The 24,185-nt window shown below is 42.1% G+C and overlaps 1 protein-coding gene across 3 annotated transcripts in view; it reads left to right on the top strand.

Moving 5' to 3' along the window:
• Nucleotides 1–946: 946 nt before the first annotated feature.
• rims1a (regulating synaptic membrane exocytosis 1a) overlaps nt 947–24,185 on the top strand; it is a 114,563-nt gene continuing 91,324 nt past the window's right edge. For all 3 annotated transcript variants that reach the window (XM_085368938.1, XM_085368937.1, XM_085368939.1), the window contains exons 1-2: nt 947–1,107; nt 5,129–5,203. In XM_085368938.1, coding sequence (XP_085225064.1) covers nt 947–1,107; nt 5,129–5,203 — 236 coding nt within the window. The remainder of the gene's footprint in view (nt 1,108–5,128; nt 5,204–24,185) is intronic.

Below are 24,185 nucleotides of genomic sequence, written 5' to 3' on the forward strand. Positions count from 1 at the left end.
CCGGTATGTAGTGAAAAATACACCAGGACTTTTTGTTTTAAAACACAACGCTACGAATAAAAGGATTCGTGTTTGGATGCAGTCACGCGGCGTTAAACCCGCACAGTGGACCCTTAAAGGAACCCTTTATTTCCCGTGTGTGCTATAGACAGCCGTGAGCGCGCATCTTAACGGTGAGTGGAGCCCCCATTCTCAAATGAGGGCTGCGCACTCCCGCCGTAAGAGGAGTGAACGCGCTCGAGGGGCTGCGGTCCCATTGACTGTTTCGTCTCCCTGACAGCAGCATCAGCGGCGGCGCTGGAAAACAAGAAGTCGCCGCCTCGCCCCGCAGCCAAACAGCCGGCCCCGGCTCACCGAGCGAAGACCTGAGCCGCCTTTGGGGGACCCCCACCCCCCCGCTCCCCCTCCTCCTCCACCTCCTCCTCCTCTCTGCCCGGCCTGAAGGAAGGAAAAGAGGTCCTCCTCCCGCGAGTCATCATCCCGAGCGAGCGAGCGAGCGACCGCCGGAGACATGGGCTCCCCGTGAAACGGAGGCGGTGGAGGGGAGAGGCGGGCGGGCGGGCGGTGGGAGGGGGGAGAAGACAGCGGAGCAGCAAGAGGGAGAAGGAGCGACTAAAACCGGGAACCAAAGCGCCACATCCACCGCTACCACCACCACCACCTCTACTACTACTACTACTACTACCGCAGCTAGCGCCGAGCCCGCTGCCGCCGCCGCCGCCGCCCTGGGTGCCCCCCGCCACCGTCATGGGAACACCGCATCAGATGCTCCAACCGCCGCTTTGTCCGTGGGCCATGTCGTGATCCGTGGGCTCCGCCAGCGGGTTTTCTATCCGTGATCCCGACAGAGGCTAGGAGGGAAGAGGAGGAGGAAGAGGAGGAGGTGGGAGAGAGGGAAGAGGAAGGGGGCAAGGTGGTGGTGGTGGTGGCGGCGGCGGCGGGGAAGATGTTTGCCTCGGTGGGCCCTCGGGGCGGCCCGCGCCCACCCGTCGCCCCGGCCATCCCGGAGCCGGACCTCAGTCACCTGACGGAGGACGAGAGGAAGATCATCATGGCTGTGCTGGCTCGGCAGCGGGAGGAAGAGGCGAAAGAGGAGGCCATGTTAAAGTAAGAGAGGGAAAGCAAAAAGATAGTGAGTGAGTGAGTGAGTGTGTGTGTGTGTGTGTGTGTGTGTGTGAGAGAGAGAGAGAGAGAGAGAGAGAGAGAGAGAGAGAGAGAGAGAGAGAGGAAGACTAGACCTGGGCAGTTTCCATTCTGAAGTCCATGAAAGTCTGCTCTGTATGGACACAATGTGACAGCTGCAGGACCCGTGCTGCAGGACTCCACTGTATGTGATCATGTATGCATGTGTGTATGTGTGTGTGTACATCCTGCAGGTCCCTCCACACACTCACTCACAGGCCCACGTAGCCTGCAGCTCTGTGCCGGAGGAACCTCATAGGCTTTAGTCCATGCATGTCCAGTTCACAGATTTGGAACGCTCCTGTGGGCAGGCCCGTTGGATGTGAGGGCTCAGGTGTAACTTGTTAGGGGAGGGAAGAAGAAGAAGGGAAGGGGTGTGTCACCCAGCAGCAGCAGCAGCATCCTCCCAGATGAATCATACACATTTCTCTTCTGCACTTCTTTCCTTGAGATTGTCATCGTCACCCAACGCCACTGCCCGAGTCAGGTGGAAAGTATTTGTACTTCCCCTGAAATATTTCAGCAGGAAATTGCAGGAGGCTCAGTGAAGCCTGGCGCTGAGAATAGTAAAGCCCTCCCTGTTGGCTTTTATCTGTGCAGCATCCATCTCAACAGCTGCTGTTCTCAGCTCTGGGGTGCGGTTGAGCCTTTCCCAGCCTTATGCACTGTATGTAGGCCAGTGCTCTTGCAGCAGACATCACACAGGCTGTTAAAGAAACAGTGGGCCTCTAGCAGGGAAGGAAAAGGTGCCTGTGTCATGTTATTTTGAATCAAGAGTGACTTACATCGCTGTGTGTATCCTACCTCTTCTCTCCCACATTAAATGGAGAAAAGTCTGCTCCAGTTTGTTGCAGCAATCGGCGCAGGAACGAACCTATATGTTCACCCCCCCTCCACCATCCCCCACACTCCTTACCCCCCACCCCCAGGACCAGAAAATGCATCAAGTTTAAGCGACGCCTTTTCTCATGTTTTCTGCACGTTATGCACGGGAGCCGCACGCATGCATGTACAAAGAAAGGCAGAACGACCCACCTAAGAGAGGCGCTCCTCAAGCTTTACGTCCCTGTTCTATTTTAAGCCCTCTGTGCAGAACGATGGCCCAGCACTGGAACGGAAGATCGATTCATTGCTTCTAAAGAAGGAAATGTCCAGTATATAGCTGCGGCCCTAAGTGGTTATGCATCATTTTCAGTGATGTATTAAAGAGCTGTGGATTCACTCATGTCATAGTGAGGAAGCTGCGGATAAGGCTGTCAGCACACACATGTCCAAGCCTATATAGGCTTCAGCACTGTTTCCTCTCACCAGTGTTTGGATTGAGTTAGCAAAGCAGTGTGTATGTGTGTGTGTGTGTGTGTGTGTGTGTGTGTGTGTGTGTGTGTGTGTGTGTTTGTGTGTGTATGTTCGTACGAATGGGTCTGCACTGAAAAGCTGCACTGGTTGGTTGACTAATACATGTGTGCTAAGTGTACCAGGAGTAGGGAAGTGTGGGCTGTAATGAACAGAGGCAGAGAATACGCTCCACTTACGAGCTGTTTAAGATATACTCACATCAGTTTACTTTCTATTAATGCGCATATGTTCACAGTGCATGCGTGCAAACCTCACTTTAAAGCCACAGCAATAATGGGCATGATTTGTATTCTGCTTTCAATGATCTGAGGTAGAAAAATGGAAATCGAAAGCAATAATAATTTCAATAATCGATGAGTGGTGTCTCTGGCCACACTCTGGTTTAAATTCAATATAAAGGCATGTCATAATAGTACAAATGTGTGCATTTTATCCAGTGTTAAGCAGAAACTCCATGGCCATTACCCATTAAAACGGGGTTGCTGCTGGTGACCCGTCTAGGTGTAGAGTTATTGTTGGCTTCAAAGCCACATGCTGAATTGTACAAAGTCTCATACTTCCATTTTGGTATTACAGTTTTTCTTCTAGAAGCTTTTTCATTTCACTGTTCCATCCATCCATTTTCTCAAACATTGTCCAATTCAGAGTTGCCAGTTCTAGCTGTGATTGGGCAAGACCTGGGGTACACTCCTGACAAGTCACCAGACTATGGGAGGACTTTGGCTGCTCCAAACAGAAAAAAACATCAACTTAACTCAAATCCTAGAACCATTGCCTGATGGGTGTACAATGTTGAAGTACTGTATGATAAAGGTTCCTCAAATTGATAACTTATTTTTCTATTTTTATAGAGGGTTCCATGTGTTACTTGTCTCACCTTGAAGACAAAACACAGAGGAAATACCAGAAGCTCAAATAGATAAAGAATCTTTTGTACTATACATATGTGATATGTGCTCAAATTTGACTGCTGACCTGGTTAGAGTTAGTTAGACAAGCACCTCTTATGGAATTTCTGCTTGTCTGGCATATGTACGCCTTTAACAGAGGAACCGTGCATATATGAGAGTTTATTTGAACTGTAACACCTTCTAGAAACACATCTTCTAGCTTCTGAAGATGTGCTTGTTTAGCCTGTGCCTAAGATACAGCTTAGTAGTTCTAACCGTCATGTAGGCTATGAGGATGCTGAACTTTGCCTTTTGTATGATTGACAAATAAGTTGTAGTTTCATATAATATTGAATCTATTACTGTACCAAATATTAGGCTGTGATTTTACGCTAACACAGTGGAATCTTTAACATGAAATATTCAGCCTTGATGCTTGCTATGATGAATTACACAACCCAAGGATGTTTCGCTATGAGTTTTGTACCACGTACAAAGTAAAACAGTACTTTTTTTTACCCCCTTTTTTGAAAGAATTGTCATATTATACATCGGGGTAACCCAAGGTTCTCGAAGCTACCTTTACTGTCAGTGTATAAGCACTTAAACTGTCAGTAGAAGAGATATCTCGATTCCTGATGTGCCAAAAATGTCTCATAATGAACGAGCAGGGTACCCACGGTATTGACAATAAAAAGAAACGTCTTCTGTTTTAGACAGCGTGGGTGTTGGCGGGGAATTCTCTCTTGAGTTCCCTCTGTGATCAGACTGATCAGAGCCTGCTGTTCATGTTTATGGATGAGATGGTTTTGAATCACACTGTGGATGTGTCAGTGGACATACTGAAAGCATGTCAGTGTTGTCTAAGGCCCGTCATCGATGCCTAGCGGTATCCCGATTGTTCCCAAGATAAAAAGTGTTGATTCGAACCTGTTTCAAGCAGATTTCTGCTAAAACTGAACAAGTAAAATTGAAAAAATAAAATTGAATAAGGGACAGCACGGTGGCACGGTGGTTAGCACTGTTGCCGCACAGCAAGAAGGTCCTGAGTTCAGTTCCGCCATCAGGCCGGGGTCTTTCTGTGTGGAGTTTGCATGTTCTCCCCATGTTTGCGTGGGTTCCCTCCAGGTACTCCAGCTTCCTCCCACAGTCCAAAGACATGCAGTTTGTGGGGATAGGTTAATTGGTTAATCCAAATTGCCCATAGGTGTGAGTGTGAACGCGAATGGTTTTCTGCGACAGACTGGCGACCTGTCCAGGGTATACCCCGCCTCTCGTCCTATGACAGCTGGGATAGGCTCCAGAAAAGGATAAGTGGAAGCGGATGGATGAAAATTGAATAAGGACTGAGAAAACAATGCCAGGACACAAAGTTTTATGTAGATATTTATGTAGATAACAAGATAATTATTGACATTACAAGCTAGCATGTAATGTACCAAAATGAACCAATATGTAACTGAATTCTGGACTAATTGTTATGCTTAGATGTATCAGCTTATAGGAGAGAAACATTAAGACAGGTCTGCCCTGCTTTGTCAGACAGTAGGATTCAGGGCAGATGCCTTGTAGAAGTTATAAAGGGATAGACGTGAACTTAACCCTAGCCTTTACCCCAAGGCTGGACGAAGCACATAAATCAAACAAAATCATAGCAAAACGCTGGACTAACTGCACTTTTCTAACTTTGTGTTTTTCAGAGAAGAAAAGCCTATCCAAGCCAGAACAGTGAACCTGGTTGGACAGAAGAAACCCCCGCAGCAAAACGACGTCCGGTGAGTGCCAACAGCTACTCTTTAACCACCAGGTCAATACCACCCCATCGATGCGGAACTGGCCCTAAGTTGCTAAAAATGCGAGCTAATATTTGCTTTTGCGTCACTTTAGCATCAAGTCGCCTTTCTGGCCTCAATCTCCAATCGAGACGGTGTTTCTCATGTTTGTTGTGAAATTCAGTTTTACACCTCAGATGAATCAGCGGTATTAAAGATAAACACGCACGATGGTGATTATTTTTTGCAAGTGTGACTCAAGCCATTATTATGCAATTTGCATAATACCTTAAGTGGAACAGAAATACACGGCACGTCATTTAGACGTTTAGATTTATTTTCTATGTTTATTAAACTTTTATTTTAGCATTCTGTGTCTCTAAGACACACACAAACAGACCAATTGCTGTCTGTCATCTGTCAGGCGGCAACCTACAGAGCTTCCGCTGTAAAGAAGGACATGGTTGGTCTGATGAGTCCAGTCCAGAGCCTGAGTCATTAGAGACTAGCTGATGTTATCTTCCTCCTCCGTAGAGTGGCTGGTTAAAGGCTGGATTCAGATGCTCTGTGTGTCTCACAATTTGCTCGTCTCTTCTGCCAAAACTGCTCGTCTGGAGGAATGACTTCTATCATGCGGTTGTGTGACTTTCGCGTCATCTTCCTCTCACATGTTCGAACAGATTTATGCAACATGAGGCATCATTTTCCTTTAGAAAAAACCCACCTAAGATCCTTAAATCCAAGTTTCAAAAGCAAATGGGATTTATGTTTCGTTTTCTTGCCTTCTAAAATCAGATGCAATGTAACAATTTTTTTGATTTTGATGCAGATTTCTGAATTTATACAATCTTTGGCATTTCAAACTTAATGATGGCAGAAAAAAACTTCCGGTTTCATTAGAAAAACCTGAAGATTGTCAGGGAGAGTATAGTGATTTGATTTCGTCCATATCTTAAATGCTTAGTAATCCTCTTGTTGTTTTAGCTGATATAATCTCTGTTGTCTAGTAACCTATAAGTGTTCAGTCTTTTTTATGGACTTGTCAGCTAGCTGTGATCCCTGTACTCTTCTGTTGAGCTGTGACGTTGAGGTCACAAAGCGCTGGGGGTTATGGGAAATGATGCCTCCTAAAGACTGCTAAAAAGCTGAATTAGCAGCAATGTCTCACCTGAAAGGCTTTATCGTTTCCTTTAGAATGAATGGAAATGTCAGTGGAGTATCTAAACTAGGTTTTGTTCTAGTCATATTTACTCACTAGCTTTGTTGGTGGAAGCTGGTGCTGTACACAAACTTTTAGGATGGATGCATGCTTCTGAAGACACATAAAACAGTTTTAGGTAGAGATGAAGAATGAAAAGAAGAAACTGTTATGCTCACCTACTATGTAACATAGAGAAGGTAAGCACTGTCCCTTAGCTAGCATAATGCAGCTTTCTACCTGGAAAACATTCTCCCTATATACAGTCAAGCTAACTGGCTGTTAGCTGTTTGGTGGCTGCTTGCTAAGTGAAAATGAGGTCTCTTCCAGTTAGTTATTTTTTTCTTTTAACTCTGTTTTATATTTCATTCACTGTAAAAGAGGATACAGCAATCTAATAATACCTTCTTCTATAATAATCAGTCTCTCTTCTCTGTCAAAGGTTAGCATGATCATATATTGCACTAAAGCTAAACTTCAAACCAAAGATCTTTATCACACTTGCACTTTAATTTAGTATTCATAATTATTATAGTAATATATTATTAGTATTCAATCACTTGTAACTACGAATCACTATATTTTTGTTAGCTTAGATTTATAGTTTGGCTCATACTAGATTTATTGGGCTGATGTCTAGACCCATTTTTTGGGAATTAAGATTTCTGATTAAGATACATATCTATAGAGATCAGCCTGTATTCTTTACATAATACACCATATGGACAACAGCTTGGGAAACCTACACATTAGTCCTGCAGGAGCCATGGAAACCCATGCCACGAGGCTTCTGGTGCACAGTTTTTATGCTAACCTTAACACAGGAGGTTTGTACCTGTGCAGGTATAGGAGCTGATCGCTGGTTTCCTTTATGCACTGTGGGCCTTAGCACTCAGTGACCCCGCTCTGTGATGTTACGTGAGTTCATGGCTGAGTGGTTGTGGTTCTAAAATGTTTTCACTTTGTAAAAATACCACTTACATCAAGGAAACATCATGGGATCATGGACTCTCTATTATGGGGAAAGAAATTTCACAAACTGACTTGTTGCAGGAATGGTATTCTATTACAGTACCATGCTCGAATTCAGTTTTTTAGATGTTGTCCAATACTTTTGTCTATCTTTTACGTATGCAGTTTCAGCATAGTGTACATATAAAAGAAAAAAACACTTGAACTAGACTGAAAGAATCCAGTGTCATGTTACTGTGTGGGACATTTTGCTGACATGGTTTGGGTCCATTTGTCCCCTTAGAGGAGGGATGTCAAACTCATTTTACATTGTGGGCCACGTACAGCCCACTTTGATCTCTAGTGGGCTGGATCAGTGAAACTCCCCCTTTCGATAAGTGTAAAGAAGTATAACTACACACTTAATCATAATGTATACTTTATTGATCCCCGTTGGGAAATTCCTCTCTGCATTTAGCCCGAGGAGCAGTGTGTACGGATGGTACCTTGCTTAGCTGTAATCAAACCCCCGACCTTTCGATCATGGGGCCACCACTATACCACTATACCTACTGAGCTATCCCTGACCCGATACCTGAGACATCTTAATATTATTATACAGAAAAAGTTCTAGTAGTGCATTGGCCAGAATAACCTATTATTATTATTAAATAGAAACATTTTGTTAATTCACTAAAAATTCATTTTTTCTATGTGGCCCCATTGTAAAAAACTGAAATTTCTATAGTAGATAGTGAAAAACAGGAACTTTCCTGTCATTTCAGTGTTAAGCTATTACTTATTTACTTTTGTGTCATACAAATGGTCATGGGGAAGGTCTTTATTAGTAGCAAAAGCTGTTCCACCTTTAAAAATACAGTTAAAAGTCCAAAACGTATGCCCTCTTTCAAAATCTAATCTAGTGGGCCAGATTTGGGGTCTTTGCCGGGCTGATTTTGGCCCCCGGGCCCTATGTTTGATACCCCAGCTTTAGGGGAAAAAGCCACTGCAAATCAAAATAAAGTTTTTTGGGGTGATCACCGTTATCCTATGACAATAAGACATTTTTATCCCAATGGAGTGGTCTCCTAGAATAACACTACACCCATTTTTTAGGTATATGGGTCACTGAATGGTTTGATTAGTGTCAAAATCATCAGATCTCAATCCAGTGTATAATGATTGGAGATTTTAGATAGACATGTCAAAAGATATGTAAGCTGTCTTCCTGTTCTATAGATATATAACCAGAATACAATTTGAGCCCATTAAGACAGTTGAGTCGAGTCTCCTTGAGTCACACTCATTGGCCAAGGCTCATTCAGACTCGATTCAATATACTGTAAGTTTACTCACCCAGCGTTATCTCAGGATGGTGGTGGATTAGATGAGACCTCTTACTCATAGCATTCCCACAGTATTTTGATTTATTTAATAAAATATCAATATTTGGTGTCCCTGTATTGCTGCAGAAATTATTGTGAGATATACAGTACCGATTGTTTCTTCCACCCCTTGTGTCAGGTTTTAATTAACGGACTCAGGCGCAGACCGGGACTCTTTACAGGGTTTACAAATTTATTTACACAACGACACCAGGTGATGCTATTTACAACGTGCTGGAGGGAGGGGAGGGGGGTCCAGGGTTCCGGGGTATGTGAGGGGAAAGACGGGAAGCTGACGCCCTCCAAAGGCTCTCTGTCTCTTCACTCCCCACACTGGGTAAACACAATCCACTCACTCGTCCACGGGATGACAGGCAGGCAGGGAAAGGTCCGGGAAAGATCTGTACACAGAAATTTCAGTTAGAGGCGAACAGACGGAACGATCTCACAGATTCAGATTCACAAACTACTGAGCGACTGACGCTGATAGCTCAACGATCCAGCGACGAGTGACACAGTGCTGCTGTCTTAAATCGGCCTTGTGATCATCCCGATAGGCAGCAGGTGCGTGGGCCAGGGGCGGGAGCCCAAAATGAGCACCGCCCCGGCAGGTGAGAGAGAGAGAGAGAGAGAGAGAGAGAAAACACATGTTGCCTAATACAGGATCAGCTGGTGAGGCACAGGGACCATGACACCTTGTCAGTACTTTTCAATAGAAATGATATATCGTCAGGCTGAGCTTTCATCTATAGGGTGAAGGTCCTTTTGTTCAGTATATCATTAAATGTTTTCATGGCATACCTACAAACAGTGCTTATCAGTAAAGTTACTTCTTCCTGCCGTCTTTATTCCAACTTTGGAATAAAGTACTGCAAATTATTTTGTCGTAGTATTTTGTTGGTTTCTTAAGGAAGTGAAAGTCAAAACTCAACATTAACCAGTAGAATAATGTTCACCTTTTCAATAGGCATCCTTTAGTTAAAACAGTACAAAGTTATGAAAAACTGAACACAATCTATTATTAAAAAAGTCAATTATGAGTTTGATCCAGGATTGTATGAAGGAACGTCTGTTTTCTGAGCTTGTGCAGTCGTTTGTTGGCGAATATGATAATAAGGCAATCCAAGTACGCCAGAACCTTGAACCTTGATCATAATACTCGTATCAATCAATTATCTAGGAAACTCCAATGGTTCTGTATTGACTAACGTTGCAAAAATGAAACTTTCATGTGTAGATTTATTGTGTGAAATATACTTTGGGCTTTAGCGTTGCCAGCAAAGCCTATTTACTTCTACATACTTGTAAATTGAACACTCCAGTTCATTAGCAAGCTTTCCAGCAAACATCCTACTGAGAGTGCAGGTGGTTAGAGGTTAGCTTTCTCCGAAATAACCCTTCCCATCTCATCTCCAATTAGTGGGAATTGGATGCTTGATGGGTTGGTCAGAAACAATTCTTTATAATGGAACTGCTCAGTGATCATCTTTCCACCGCTGCGTGTGTGTCTGTGTGTGTGTGTTTTAAAGTCTGCTTATTTGATCAATAGTCGTTAATACAGACCTGAATTGCCAGTGCTGCTTTAAAAACACTCTTTGATGTCATACAAGGACCCCCGTCTTCGTTGGCTTATTTGTGGACTGAAAACCGGGTTTCCATGCATTCCTGTTTGCAGTGACGTCTGCAGCCAGAAATTGTTTTTTTTTTTGCCACACAATGATCAAAGGATAAAGCTTGTTTATGTGCTATTTGCACTGTATGTGTGTTGGAGTGTGTGTGAGTGTCTCGCTGGATCAGAAAGTGAGGTGGGATTACAGAGTAAGTCAGCTGGAGCACATCTGCTTTTCTGAGGAATCCCACAATATGACCCTCATTTTTAACATTATACAATCTGCGCTTATCTGGTTAGTGTTCCCAACGCAATTCCTGTGAACACCAGACGTTACAGTCACTTTTCCTTCAGCCTTTCATGGGGCACTGAACTGGGATAGAGACAATATCATGTCTGTAAAGCAACCACTGGAATAACTGCTGAGCTACTATAAGCATACATGTAATTTCTGAGATTTGGTTAAATTTAAATAAAAATGCATTGGGCAGACACCACCTAGCAGCGTCTGGGCTACAAAAATGAACAAAATGTGAAAATGTCAAAAACTTCACTTCCTAGATTGGCCACTTGAGGCACCTTAGAGTTAAAATACCAACAAAAACAACAATTACGTTACACCCTGGTATGAGTAAATGATACTTTCATCTTTCATAACAACTTTAGGTTGTTGGATTATTTTTTAACCCGTCCACCTGGATAGTGGTAAGACTTAAACTCAGAGCTGTGCTTTCATTTACAGGTGTGGTGATGGAGCTGTGGCCAATCACTGTATGTCTCAGCTTTTAATCTTTACTGTGATCGATAATCTCTCCTTAGCTGTAACTGGCTTGTGATAGGATAAAGTTTTTAATTCCTATCCAAACACTAGGCTGCACTTGGGTTGAATTTATAGTAGTAGTATAGCTTAACATTACTTAAAAATTATCTTTTCCAAAACAGATCAATAGTTTTGCATTTTCCTCTTTGCTAACATAGTGTCAGTAATATTTAGCTGTAGCTAAATAGCTACAGCAAGAGAAATTAAAAGAGTGCGTCTAGCACAGTCAGTCTAAAGACCCTAGATAACATGGTACCTGGTTTGAGATGAGATGAGATGGGATAGCCTTTATTTGTCAGTTGCAGGTCTTTTGCCCACAACCGAGATGACAGACCTTACCGACCGTACATACAATACACAAACATCACATTGGGGAGACAGGTCAGGCTAGGTAGCGAGGACAAAAAACATTGAAATGTGTAACACAGAAGGATAATACAGGAATGCACAGATATCAACACACCATAGCACAATAAACACAGACAGCAACATGGGAAAGTGTTCCAGTGTGTACATCTGATCTGGGACCGCTGCAATCTTTTGACTGCACCTCCAACTGACCCGATGTCCACATCAGAGGGGAGGTAAGCGTTGGAGGTGGCGTTGGATCCGGGGTAGGGAGGGTGATGCGTCAGTGAGTGCTTATCAGTATCAGTATATGTTAGAGCTGGGCGATAGAACGATAACGATATGTATCGCGATATAACTTTTACTCGATAGAGAAATTAAACTATCGCGATAGACTTCGCCGCTCTTGTCCTCTTAAAAAAAAAAAAAAAAAAAGGTCAGCCAATCCAAATTAAGTAGCGCAGAGCCGAACCAATCACAGCCGCAGCGTCACGTCGCGTGACTTGTTACGTACAGCACAAGTGCCAAGCCGCACGTGTGTTTGTTTGGGAAGCAGCCAGCCACCGTACCGCCCGGGTAATGGAGGAAATGAGTGTGCCGACTAGAAAAATCAACCGAGCGTGACCAAAGAGAAAACAGATGATGGTTCCAATGCCGGAGAGATTGTCGAACGGAAGAGCCAAAGAAGTTCCGTAGTGTGAAGGTATTTCGGCTATTTCAAGTCTGACAAAAAACAGAGTAGCGTGCACTGTAAATTGTGCCGAAAGCAAGTCTGGAAATACAATAAACTGGTGCATGCGTCACACTGTGCGCCACGTTATTGTTTCGGTGAAATGAATTTCTACAATACTGTTAATTCTACTCTCTGCAGTGTTTAAATGCTTACATATACACAGTTACTGTCCGTCCACACATACGACTCGGTTCTGCTTCTATGCCGCAGCTTTGTTTACTTTTTCCCACCGAGGCTTCTAGACTTCTGATTGGCCAACATTTCTGCACGGTTAGGAATCTAGCGCCACCTGCTGCTTTGGCATGTTCATAGCAGCGTTTTCCTTCATTTCTGCCTTTATGTGTGGACGGATTATTTTTTAAAACGAAAACGGAAAATCTCCGTTTTCAAAAATACCCGTGTACGTGTGGACGTAGCCTCAGTCTCTGATTGGAAGCGCTAATTCGTCATTCGGCTTTTGTCAGACTAAAGTAACTGTTAAAACTGTTTGAAAAGCTAAGCTATACAACAAGGAGAGATTGAGAATTTCCTTTTAGTTCTCAGTTTATTTGATATTGACAAAAGTTAGTCAGTTTTGTCTGTTCTTCTGTAAAACAAACTAAGATTTATTTTTAGAATTAATATTTTGTTTCTAAGTGGAATTGACAATTTAGTCTGTTTCGTTTGTTCTATTTTGAAACTTAAACGCTTTAGCGGCTGCCTTTTGTGTAGTTTGCAATATTTGCCTTTATTTATCTGAAAAAGTCTCATGTTCCTTAAGTACATCTACCCTGTTGAACTTATTATGGGAAATAAATATTTAAATAAAAACAAGCTGCTGATTATTTCACATTTTACTTGTGAGCAACGGCACATTTAAATCTTACAAATATAGTTATTTGGCTTATATTGTGATAGATATCGTTATCGCCTGAAATGAAAAAAACATATCGTGATATGAAAAAATCTCATATCGCCCAGCTCTAGTATATGTATGTGTGTACGTGTCCATAGTTCAGCTGAGACAGTGTCCTTCGCCCCGCCAGGCTAAGTAAACAGTCTTCCAGCCAACCCAGGTGGCCTTGCATGGAATGGGAAGGAACAGACTCAACACAGTCGTTATCAGGGAGTTTTTGTTCGGCTCCGGCCTTGAGCCCACAGCTGGCGCCGAAGGGGTAGCTGGATTATGATGGTAATTTTTCTTTTGCGACAACTCATGAGAATTTCAAAGCTGTTCTTTAACACTCCGACACTGGTCAATCAAAAGTTTGTAACCTTTGAAGTCTTTTTAGCTTATTGTACCTTATCATAGTGGCTAATAAGCTGGTCACCTACTGACCAAGTTGAGCTAGCATTGTTAGCCAGAAAGATAAAATCTTATGAACAGCATCTATTGCCAATTAGCAGCATATAAGGTGTCTCAGCTGTGGAATCTTGTTGGCTGTTAGGTAAATATGTGTCTGGTGAAGTTGGCAGAAAATGATTGTTTAATTAATTAACATTATGGTATGGTGCTCCATTCTTTTGATCAACTCGATATGAGCTGATCAACTAGTTATTAAGTACACCTCAGTGTAGTGTTTACTCACTGAGAATGGTAATTCTTAAGAATTTAGAGATTGTGATTCTCTTATCGATTCTCATTGGCTCATTTGCATTGCAAAGTGTGTGCATGTTGGAGGAATTCCCCCTTTTTGTTGTGATCAGAGTGGAGTGGATGTATTACACATATTACACAGAACACTTTCCTTAAAAGTAATTTAGTTTGTTACTCCCAGGAGACAGTAATTCATTACACTACTCAATACATTACTTTTGCATTTCTTTATAAAATGACCTGAAACACATTGTTTTATAATTAGCATTTAACAATTTAAGCCAACAGGCTAGAGGCCTACACTAACACAAATCCCTATCCTAATGAGGACATATGATCTTTCTGTTAGCATTTAGTTTTGAATACAAAGCAAAGATGGAAACCAGCACAAAGAGACTTTAAAGCCATCGCCACGGTGATTTACTATAGAAAAATGAGCAGGTAGAAATGGAGGCTACAGTCTGACTGCTCATCCATTTGTTACCTGTTGAAGTTCAGGGTCTGACTGCTGGGCTGGGGTCAGCATTCACTCAGCTTTAACATCACTCTGGGTTCCTGGCTAGTTTAGCCTTAGCATGCTGTCTGTGCAGGTGCCGAACTATAATCAGCTGATTGTAGCTCAAGTACAAGTGAAACCGATAAGCGGAATCGTTAGGCAAACAGACTACTGGGAAGTGTTTCTATACAAGAACTGCTTCTGGATTGACATCCCTATAACTCACAGAAATATTGTAAAAACCGTAGGGAGCAAACCTGGCTCGTGATTGTCAGTTTATGCCAAACGTTTGTCAGGTTGATTAGCTCAGTAGTCACAGCAATAGACTTCTGGTGAGCTGCTGGTTGAGCTGCTGGTAATCTGGAAGCTTTGTGAGAAAAAACATTTTATTCTAGACTTGAATACTGTCCACTTTTTCAGTTAATCTCATGGCTTCGTTTTCAATCTATAAAAAAAAAAAACCCTTAAAAAATAAAACCAGGAGTTGTAGCGTTTTCTCTGTCTGTATGGGAACAAGTAACCCTTCATCTGTAGTTAATCACCATATGCAGGGCTTTCATCCAGTTATCTTACTATTGTCACAATGTACGTCAGTAAAGAACTTGTGTTATTTTCAATGAGTATGTTTTGTTTTATTAATATTTTATCATATTTTGCGCAGTGACCTGTGTTTATTAGAATACTAATTTGCCAAAATTAATTATCTTAATAATTACTCAGGCTTTTATGAAATTGAATTTCAACCTTTTTTTGTGTAAAGTTATTGAAATAATTACATGACATTTGGAAGTATAGCCTTCATAATATTGATTGATTATTGTCTCTGTTTAGGGTTGACACTTTTTTGGACTGTTCCCATAGTCCAAAAATCTTCATCGCTCCCCCAGAGCTAATGTCGAGGCAGCATGGATGTACTGCGGTGTAAGGATGTTTACACCTCACATCAACAAATGCGGTTGGCCAGGTGTCCCCTGATGGCAGGGTACCATGGCAATGGCCCAGCAGCCCCATAGTAACCTCGGTGAGCCCTGGGATTGGCGAGGAGTCACTTCCTTACTCCCTACAGGGATTGGCAGTTATCCTGGTCTTCCCGCAAGTCTCTGCTTCAGCGGGGATCTGGAAGGGACCTGACACACGCTCACATTTCTGTACGTGTGAGAGGTTTCCATGCGTACTGAATAAGACTCACAGTGAGCATCAGATACGTGAATGGTTTTGACTGGAGGTTGCTATACAGACATCAGCAGAAAGGATTGAAATGATATGATATGATTAGCGTGACTCAAACAAAGATGTTCAAGCGTGTAGCTTAGTGTTGCACTAAAGAACGTTTTTTGTCATGAACACAAATATGAACCCTTTTTCTAAAACATCACGCATGGACCATGCACATGTGCTTTTTGGAGGGTCCATTCGTGGTTTTCAAGGGGACTAAACTTCATTGTTTTTCTCAGTGACAATCCGTTGATTGTCACTGAGAAACAGTCAACTTATTTGCCCTTAAACCAGTCGCCACCTTTAAGACGTAAAAAAGCAGCAGAGAAATTTAGTGAAGAAACAGCTAGAAAAATCACAATGCAAAGGGAAGAGAAGCTTCTGGAGGCAGCAAAATAACTTGCGTTGTGCAAGGGTGCTGGGTCAAAATTTCTCTGAATTGTTACTGGAGGAATAAGGCTTGTACAGATCAGTTCTGAATCTGTTTGAGATTTAAATATACCCTACCCTTGGACGCCACAGCGACTCATCTGCCTCCACCTCACCGTATTCTCTGTGCGCCTCTGTCACGCCAACCCTCTGTATATCCTCCTTCACTACATCCATGATTCTCCTCTGTAGTCTTTTCATCCTGCCCAGCAGCTCCTTATTCAACATCCTTTTCTAATATATCCACTAGTTTCTGTTTTAGTGTGTTTGGTATTTAGTTTTACTTCGTGTCCCTCCCAGCTACATAATTCACCAAACTTAAAAGTCAAAACTCAAAAGGCTAGCTCAAAGACTCAAAGACAAATTTTCTCATTCCTTCCAGTTTTCAACCAGCCGCCCAGCCCCTCCCTCAAAAAAGTTTACGAATCAAAACCATCGCCCAAAAACCAAGATATAAAAGAACCTGCATCCTGTCACTTTTGTACACCACGACAAATATTTGCACACTGTTGTCCTTTTATATTTATATGTATATGCATATTTATACCTTTATCCCTATATTTGTCTATTTATCTTAATATTTATCTATCAATATCTCTTTTTCTACACTCATTTTATATAAGTGCTTGATGTTTGTTGTATATTTGCTGCTATGACAACTTAATTTCCCTCTGGGGTTAATAAAGTTTCTCTAATTCTGATACTGAAACTGCGGTTTCAGAGAATGATTGCACCCTCAGAAGCAGGGTTTCCAACTCTAAAGACAATCCAACAACCACCTTAATTGGGAAAGACCAAAATAGATTAAAAAAATAATAATTTAGGGTTAGGGGTAGGGTCACAGATGATGGTTTAGACCTTAGAAGATCTCAGAAGATCCAATTCCTAAGTATTACTTTATTATTCTACATGCAGCGATATGTACCGGTATTCTGAACATAAAATCAAAGTAGTAACTATAAACTGAAGGGCTGCAAAGTTTGCTGGTCACTTTATCTCACCCTCTGCTCTTTCTGTCAGGTAACTGGGCAAAATCTACCTTCCTGTTTTCTGCTACGTGTTGTGTTGGCAAATTTTATAGGACTTACTAAAACTGCGTTAGAAGCCATCTTTTTTTTCTTCTTCTTTGGGCTGCTACCTTCGCCACAGCCGCCTCTTTCCAGGCCTGGACCAATCAGGTATGGAATCACTGTGATCTCCATATCATACCGTTCACTGTAATACCGGTATAATGTTGGGCAACGATAAGAAAATGAAATATCGCGATAGAATTTGGGTAAAACACACATGCGCAGTGCCTTTGTTTTCATACACACATGGTGGAAAAAGCATGGCAGCGACGAAGAATGAGGGCGAAAGCGTATTGCTGAATGAAACGGATGAACCAGAATTGGTTTGTAAAAATGTGAAAACTTCAGTGTGGAACTGGTTTAGCTTTCGTCCGTCAGATACACAACAAAGCACTATTTTTGGTAGAGCATGCTAGCGGGCCGTCGTTATTACCGTGTTTTTTGGAAAATACACTTAAAATCAATCCTTTGACTTTTCTGAAAATCGACAGAGCCCCTTATAATCCCGTGTGCCTTATGTATGAGTTCTGGTTGTGTTTACTGACCTCGAAACGATTTTATGTACACGGCGCTCGAAAATCTGTCAAATGTTTTAGTACGACTTTGCTGAGCTACGACGCCGCACCGCTTGATGGATTGTCGGAGCATTACGGCTATCGTAGGCAGGAGCCTCGCGGAGTGATACGTACTGTGCTTCAGCATAATATTACCGTATTGTGTGTGTATAACTTCTTTTAAGTTTTGTGGATATTATACATGGTTATGCTGAGGATATGTCGGCCAGTTTCCACTGGAAATGCCTTTTGGTTAAACTGTCAGCAAGGAATTTTGCACTGTTAAATTTTTATATAACTTTAATGCACATAAAAACAGCTGCTTGTTCAAGTGAAAATACATTGATGGGTTTTTTTTTTGCACTAATAAAGTTGTGGAGTTGTAAAGTATTTTGTCTAGTGTCAATTATATCATCGGTTATATCGTTATCGCAAATTTTCAAATATATATCGTGATAAATATTTTTGGTCACATCGCCCTGGTCTATCTCCATGTTTGGACTGCCAAACCTTTTACACAGGATGCCCTTCCTGGCACGACCCTCCAAATTTTTCAATGCTTGGGAGCAACACAACGATTACGCAGGCTCATGTATTGGCTTATGGGCAGCAGCCGCAGCATTGGACGAATATCTGAGAGCGACGATTTAAAAAAGAAAAAAACGTTTCTTGTCACGTCTTGGCTCAAAATCACACGAACAAATGTTGTACATACTGAATTCGGTGAACAGACAACTGAAGGCTGCACAAAACTGCTCTCCTTCCCCTTCACGCGGTAAAATATAAATCTGTCCAGCTGGACAAATCTCTGCCGCCGCTAACCTAAATTTTTTGTGCTTACAGTAAATTTGGTGCCTTCAAACACCAAATATCAACACATCAAACGTGATGGTTTAGTATTCTTTAAAAGAGCGGCTGGAGTCGCATCGCTCCTCAGACTGAACTCTGTACATGTGTGGGTACATGGTAATTAATGTGTCAATATGCACTACGTGTGTGAATTTGATTGTTTGTGCGGGGAGTGTTTGGGTACTTGTGTGTGTCTGAGTGCAGTGTGTATGCATGTGTTTGTGCTGCCTGGCTGTGTATGGCATTGCCAGGCCATATGGAGCGCTGTCTGGGGAGCACACTACCCACTTAGCTCCACCGTTGGCTCTGGTGCTCTCTCCATCTGTCCTGCCTCGCTCTCCTTCGCTCTCTCCTTAAATTTATCTTTTGTTCTGTGTTTTATTTTTTTAATTTTCTCTTACAGCTTGGCTTCATTTCACTCACTCTCCTTCACTGTTCTACACTCGGTGCTTTATCTCATCTTAAAAATAATCCCCTCCCCCCAAAAAAGTCATCCCTTGGTATTTGTCTATTTATAAGTGTGTGTTTGTATGTTAGCGTGTGTGAGCCTGAGTAATTAAGTCTACATGACAGAGCCAGAGTTTCTTCTCACTCCTCTCCTCACATTTTTTCCTTTTTAGCCATTTTCTCGCTGCTTCTGTGCTTTTCGAGCAGCCCCCCGGAAGAGAACTGGGATGAGGCACAGACCTTGATTAACAACATCGAGAGAAAGCCCCTCACATTGTAATGGAGATTTATAGGGTGCTATAAATGCTTTAAAAGTAACGAAAGTAATGTTGGCAGAGAATTTCAAACATGTCCGAGTTTGTCACAAGTATGTCCATCTTTTCTGTACAGTTAATTTGCCCTTTGTCTTGTTTGATTGGAAACGAAGACTGCTCATAAAAAAGACAAAACATTGCCTGACTGTTGTTGAATGCAGTTTAAAAGCAGGGTTTCTTACTTCTACTGAGATAAACCAAGGAGTGAAAGTAGTTTGAGTGCACAGGCATTCCCTGCAGCAGAGGCCTTCGTGAGCGAGAGCTGCTTGCTTCAGACGGTGACAAACCAGTGATGAAATTTGTCGGAAGAGTCAAGATACATTTTTATTTCCAGAGATGCGTTTCACGATTGCAAGATGAGCATCATTTCAACAGAATGAGGAAGGCACATTAGAGTGGTAAAGAAAAGGAGAGGCAAGAAGTGAGAAAGAGCGAGGATGAGGAGAGAGTGGGTGGAAAAGCAGTCAGAGAAGTATATGAGGAGAAGGAGCAGGAACGGGAGGTGAGAAAAGTAGAGGAAGAAATGACGAGAAAGAGAAAATCATTTAGCGAGCTGAGAAGCAGTGCATACTGTACCCTCATCATGATGCGTACTAAATTACCACTGTCAGTTTTGGAATAATCCCCCCTCCCTCCTCCCTTTGGCGGGGTTTCCCAAAACTATAATCTGTTCTTTTTCTATAAGATTTCAAACCTTCAAACCCAGCTTAAAAAAAAAAAAGTTATGATTTCCATCAGAAACTGTAGGGGCATAGGAGAGAGAGTGATATAAGGAAAGGATGGGAGCATAGATAGATGGAGGGAGTGGGGGAGGTGAGAGTACACCCAGGCAGCTCAGCATGGTGAGTTCTCTGACGGAAGAGAGGGAGGGGAAGGGATGGAGGAGGAACAGCAGAGCTTGGCACACAGAGAGAAAACTAGAGAGCAAGAGATTCTCCGTGTCCCTGCTGCCATATGGTGAGCAGCCATGCCACAGCACAGCACATACATGCTCTAATGGAGAGGCAGGCACAGAAGAAGGTTGGTGTTATTGAAAAAAAAGGATCTTTAACTATATAAAATGTTCCTTAGGGTATTCTAATAAGGGGAAAACCATGACACTAACCAGATCGCTGGCTAGCTGGTGGATATTAACAAGTTATTTAAAAAAACAGGTTTTAAGGGAAAATATTAATATAAGACTCTGGATGTCTTCAACTGTCCAACCAGTTCTAAGGAGCCAGACCCAGTCTGGGACCAGCTTGGGTAATTTTGTTTTACTGGGTCTGTGTGTCAATGTGTACACCACCCGTGTAAATCCCTTTAAGAATAAAATTGGAAAATCTGAATTTCACTCTAAGTTTGTCTCTGAACAATATAAAGAGATTTTCTTTGGCTTCTGCTTCTTCTTCCTCTCTAACTAATGGCTTGATAGTGGCTCGTGCTATAGCATTGTCTGGGTCCCTGGTGGACTAGATCTCACTCTCTCATTTTTTGAAAATTCATTTGTGCACACTGCGTTCAAGTAGTTTATTTTTCCCCAACAAGTCTGTTCCTATCTTTTATGAGCTCCACACCACACCCATGGCATAATGGAGAGCTGACGGTAATCCCTCCTCCTGCCGAAAACTGCCTATGATTTGATCTCTTCCAAGTGTGCATGTAGATTTACTTTCAGTTCTTTGTTCTATTCACCCACAAATAAATACAAGGCTGGACCAAGGCTAAAAATGCTAATAGTAGTGTCCCATGGCCCCAAGGCCCCACACATTTACCACGGTACAGTTTTTGGTGCCTCAAAGCAGCCCCTTCAATTTGACTAATTTTAAAGCCCTGTCTTCTACAAAGGTCAAAGTTGGGATAGCCTTTATTTTGCTTATGGGGCGCTCTAATGAAAATGCTTATTGAAGACGTGGGATTCACCAGACACATCGCGATGTTATCACAATACTTTACCCATAGTACCAGTACTTTAGTCAAGATATGTGTATATGTAACTATAACATTTGCACTCAAGAACCTTCCTGTTCTACAGAATACAACCGGCTGGCATCCAGCTGAGTAGAGTCCGCTCGAGTTGTGCTGCTGTCTGCATCATACTTTTGATAGCAATTATTTACAAACCTTCAAAAATGTTTCTGAGAGCGACTGCAGTCAGTACAAGTCAAACTGCAGCTGTTCGCCTCCTATCAGGTCAAACGAGCCTGATAGGAGGCGACATGTTTATAATTATCACAGTACTGTGCTGTATCTGTTTTTTTCCTCCACTCTTATAAATATCAGTGTAGGTGGTAGCCTGCTGGCCACCACCTTTGAGTCACAGATAAGACTGTGATACAAACCCAACAAATTAATGAATAATTGAAAGCCTAGCTGGTTTTGAACTTCTTTGAGCTTGCTTTGCTGGAGGGTTGAACACTTGAATTGTTTAGTATTGTTTACTATGTGACATTCAAGCTCAATGTGAATGAAGTGGTTGGTTTATATTTAATGTGCCAAATTCCTTGTAGGACATAGTTTTGCAACTGGGGAGCCGTCTGGAAACACCTATTCACTTTTTTAAAAATCGAAAAAATCCTTTGAGTTCAATGGTCACCTCGACCTGATTAACTGCCCAAACTTCCCTCAAAAACAAGTTCTTTAAAAGTGTTTTCCCTTGTTAATGTCCACAGATTTCCATTTGTTGTGTGTCTGTCTCTTCTAATGTCTCTGACTGTGCATACTAGAAGTTCTGGAATAACTTGTTAGTTTAGATGGCTAACTTTACCTGGATCCTACACGTCTTTTTTATATGTAGATTATAATACACCGTAGTTTTGACTCATTTTGTCATTTGTTTCTTACATGCATTTCATGATTGCCTAATAACTGCAGTGTGCGTGTGACTAGTTTCACAATTTGAAGCCTGCAAAGGTGATAAAGTATTTTCTGCAAAGAATAAGGTGTTAAAGGGAGAGGAGGAGGATTTTTTTTCTTTTGTCTACCAATAAATGCCTTTTGTGTATCCACATTACACACATACAGACACACACACAGGCACACACGGCTGCTGCAAACAGGAAACTCGTCTTTAATTTTGGCATGCACTTTACCTTCTATTCAATCTCACAAATAGCATGGAGGAGGAGGAAAGTTTTTTAATACTCATCTATTATAGGACACCAAATGAGTTTCAATCAGTCTTGTAGATGACTACAGTAAAAGTGTGTGTGTGTGTGTGTGTGTGTGTGTGTGTGTGTGTGTGTGTGTGTGTGTGTGGAATAGATTGAAGACAGCAGAGAGAGGGAAGGAAGGAAAAGAGGATGGTGACAGCGAGACAAGTTTGAGAATTGGAGAGAGTGAAACATCTCACAACAGAATGGAGTGACAAGAGTCTGAAGTCAGTTAAAAAATGCTTTTCAAAAAGTGTTAGAAAGAAAATGAGACGAGGAAAAGTTGGAGCGGTTAATTTCTAAATGGCCATGAGGTGGTTTTCTCTGACACTGACTCATTGTTATTTGATTCATGTCTCCCTGCTTTTTTGAATATCGATCCCGGAACTGGAGGAGTGACTCATACGCTGCCGTAGAGGCCTGAGTCACTACAGGAAACGAGTTGAAGCTGGCACCCATTCCCAACCTGATGCCCTCCCAAACCCATCCCTCCTCCCCAACCCCCACGCTTTGTGAACGCCCAGGACGAGTGAATGCGGTGCCAGCGTTTGGCTTAGAAGTGGTAATGACGCTCAAGGACTGTAAGACTCAGCTGTTTTATCAGCCTTATTTTTGGACACATCGACTGTCATGTCAAGGCTGGGGTCTTTAACTTTTTTGGAGTTGTTTAAGTGTAACTTTAAGCTTTGAATGAGGTGCCAGGCTCTGAGAGAGACAAAGCCAGAACCATTTTTGGAAGCATTTTTGGGGAAATTGAAAGGCAGAGAGGACACACTGTAACAACTGTGGTTAAAATTTAAGAAAATCTTCATTAAAACTGCATCGTTGCTTAGTATGTTTTAACTTAGCCTGTACAGACTGGCATATTTCTGTGTAAAAGTTCAACAAAGCTGTGCAGCATTTCTGATTTCCCATTCTAAATTCTTATTTAAAAAAACATGAAACACATTAGTAATTAAAGTTCCTAAAACGGCTGGTTGCTTTAGATTCAACTGATATAAATCAAAAAGACAGTGTTGGTGAAGAATTGGTGCATTTGTTTGCTGGTAATAAGGTTATATGGGCAACTTCATCAGGTCCCAAAAAGCCTCTCGTTCACTCTCTGGCAATTAGCCTGAAGATTAATTGTTGTTTTTGCAGTGAACTCAAGAACCCTATGTGCAATTCTAGGAATAGATGTGATACACACCTAACATTGACCACAATAAAACTTGCATAGTTATGTTTAAGTAACGTTTGTGCCACTAAAAAAGCTCTGATCCATCAAAGCGTGAACAAGGGCCCTGTAGGGGAGGCCTGTGGTGTCTGCCACTTGCCCCTGTCCACTGACACTGTTAGTGGATCCTTTAGATCAGGGGTGTCAAACTCCAGTCCTCGAGGGCTGGAGTTCAGAAACTTTTAAATGTGCCCCTGCTGTAACACACCTGAATAAAATTTAGTAGGTCATTAGCAAGAGATGAACCTGACAAGATGCTGAGGTGGCAACCCCTAACCTCACGCTTGTACGTTGTTGAAGCATATGTGGATCAAGCTTCTTTGGAAACCATAAGTTGAAGTGCTCTAGGATAAGATACCCAAGAACATTTCAAAAGCAATTAAAGGCATGGAATAACACGTTGTGTGCTCCCAGCTTGTAGTAAAGAGCACTTTGAGTGCTCTGAGTAGAAAAGTGCTATATACATACCAGTTCATTTACACTGTAGGGAATGTAGCTGCCATCAGTGAGTGCTGTTGCCATGGCATGTGGTTTTGTTTAGGTCCAGGAAGCAAGATTTTTGCACCATATCATTGCATTATAATGAGATGATCAATGTTAACTGTGTCACTCATCAGTAACATTAAAATTGTATTCTTCAAATG

Source organism: Diplotaxodon limnothrissa, linkage group LG13 (genome assembly GCF_057381915.1).
Source record: "Diplotaxodon limnothrissa isolate DT_005_m linkage group LG13, D_limnothrissa_male_GT1.1, whole genome shotgun sequence".
NCBI lineage: Eukaryota > Metazoa > Chordata > Actinopteri > Cichliformes > Cichlidae > Diplotaxodon > Diplotaxodon limnothrissa.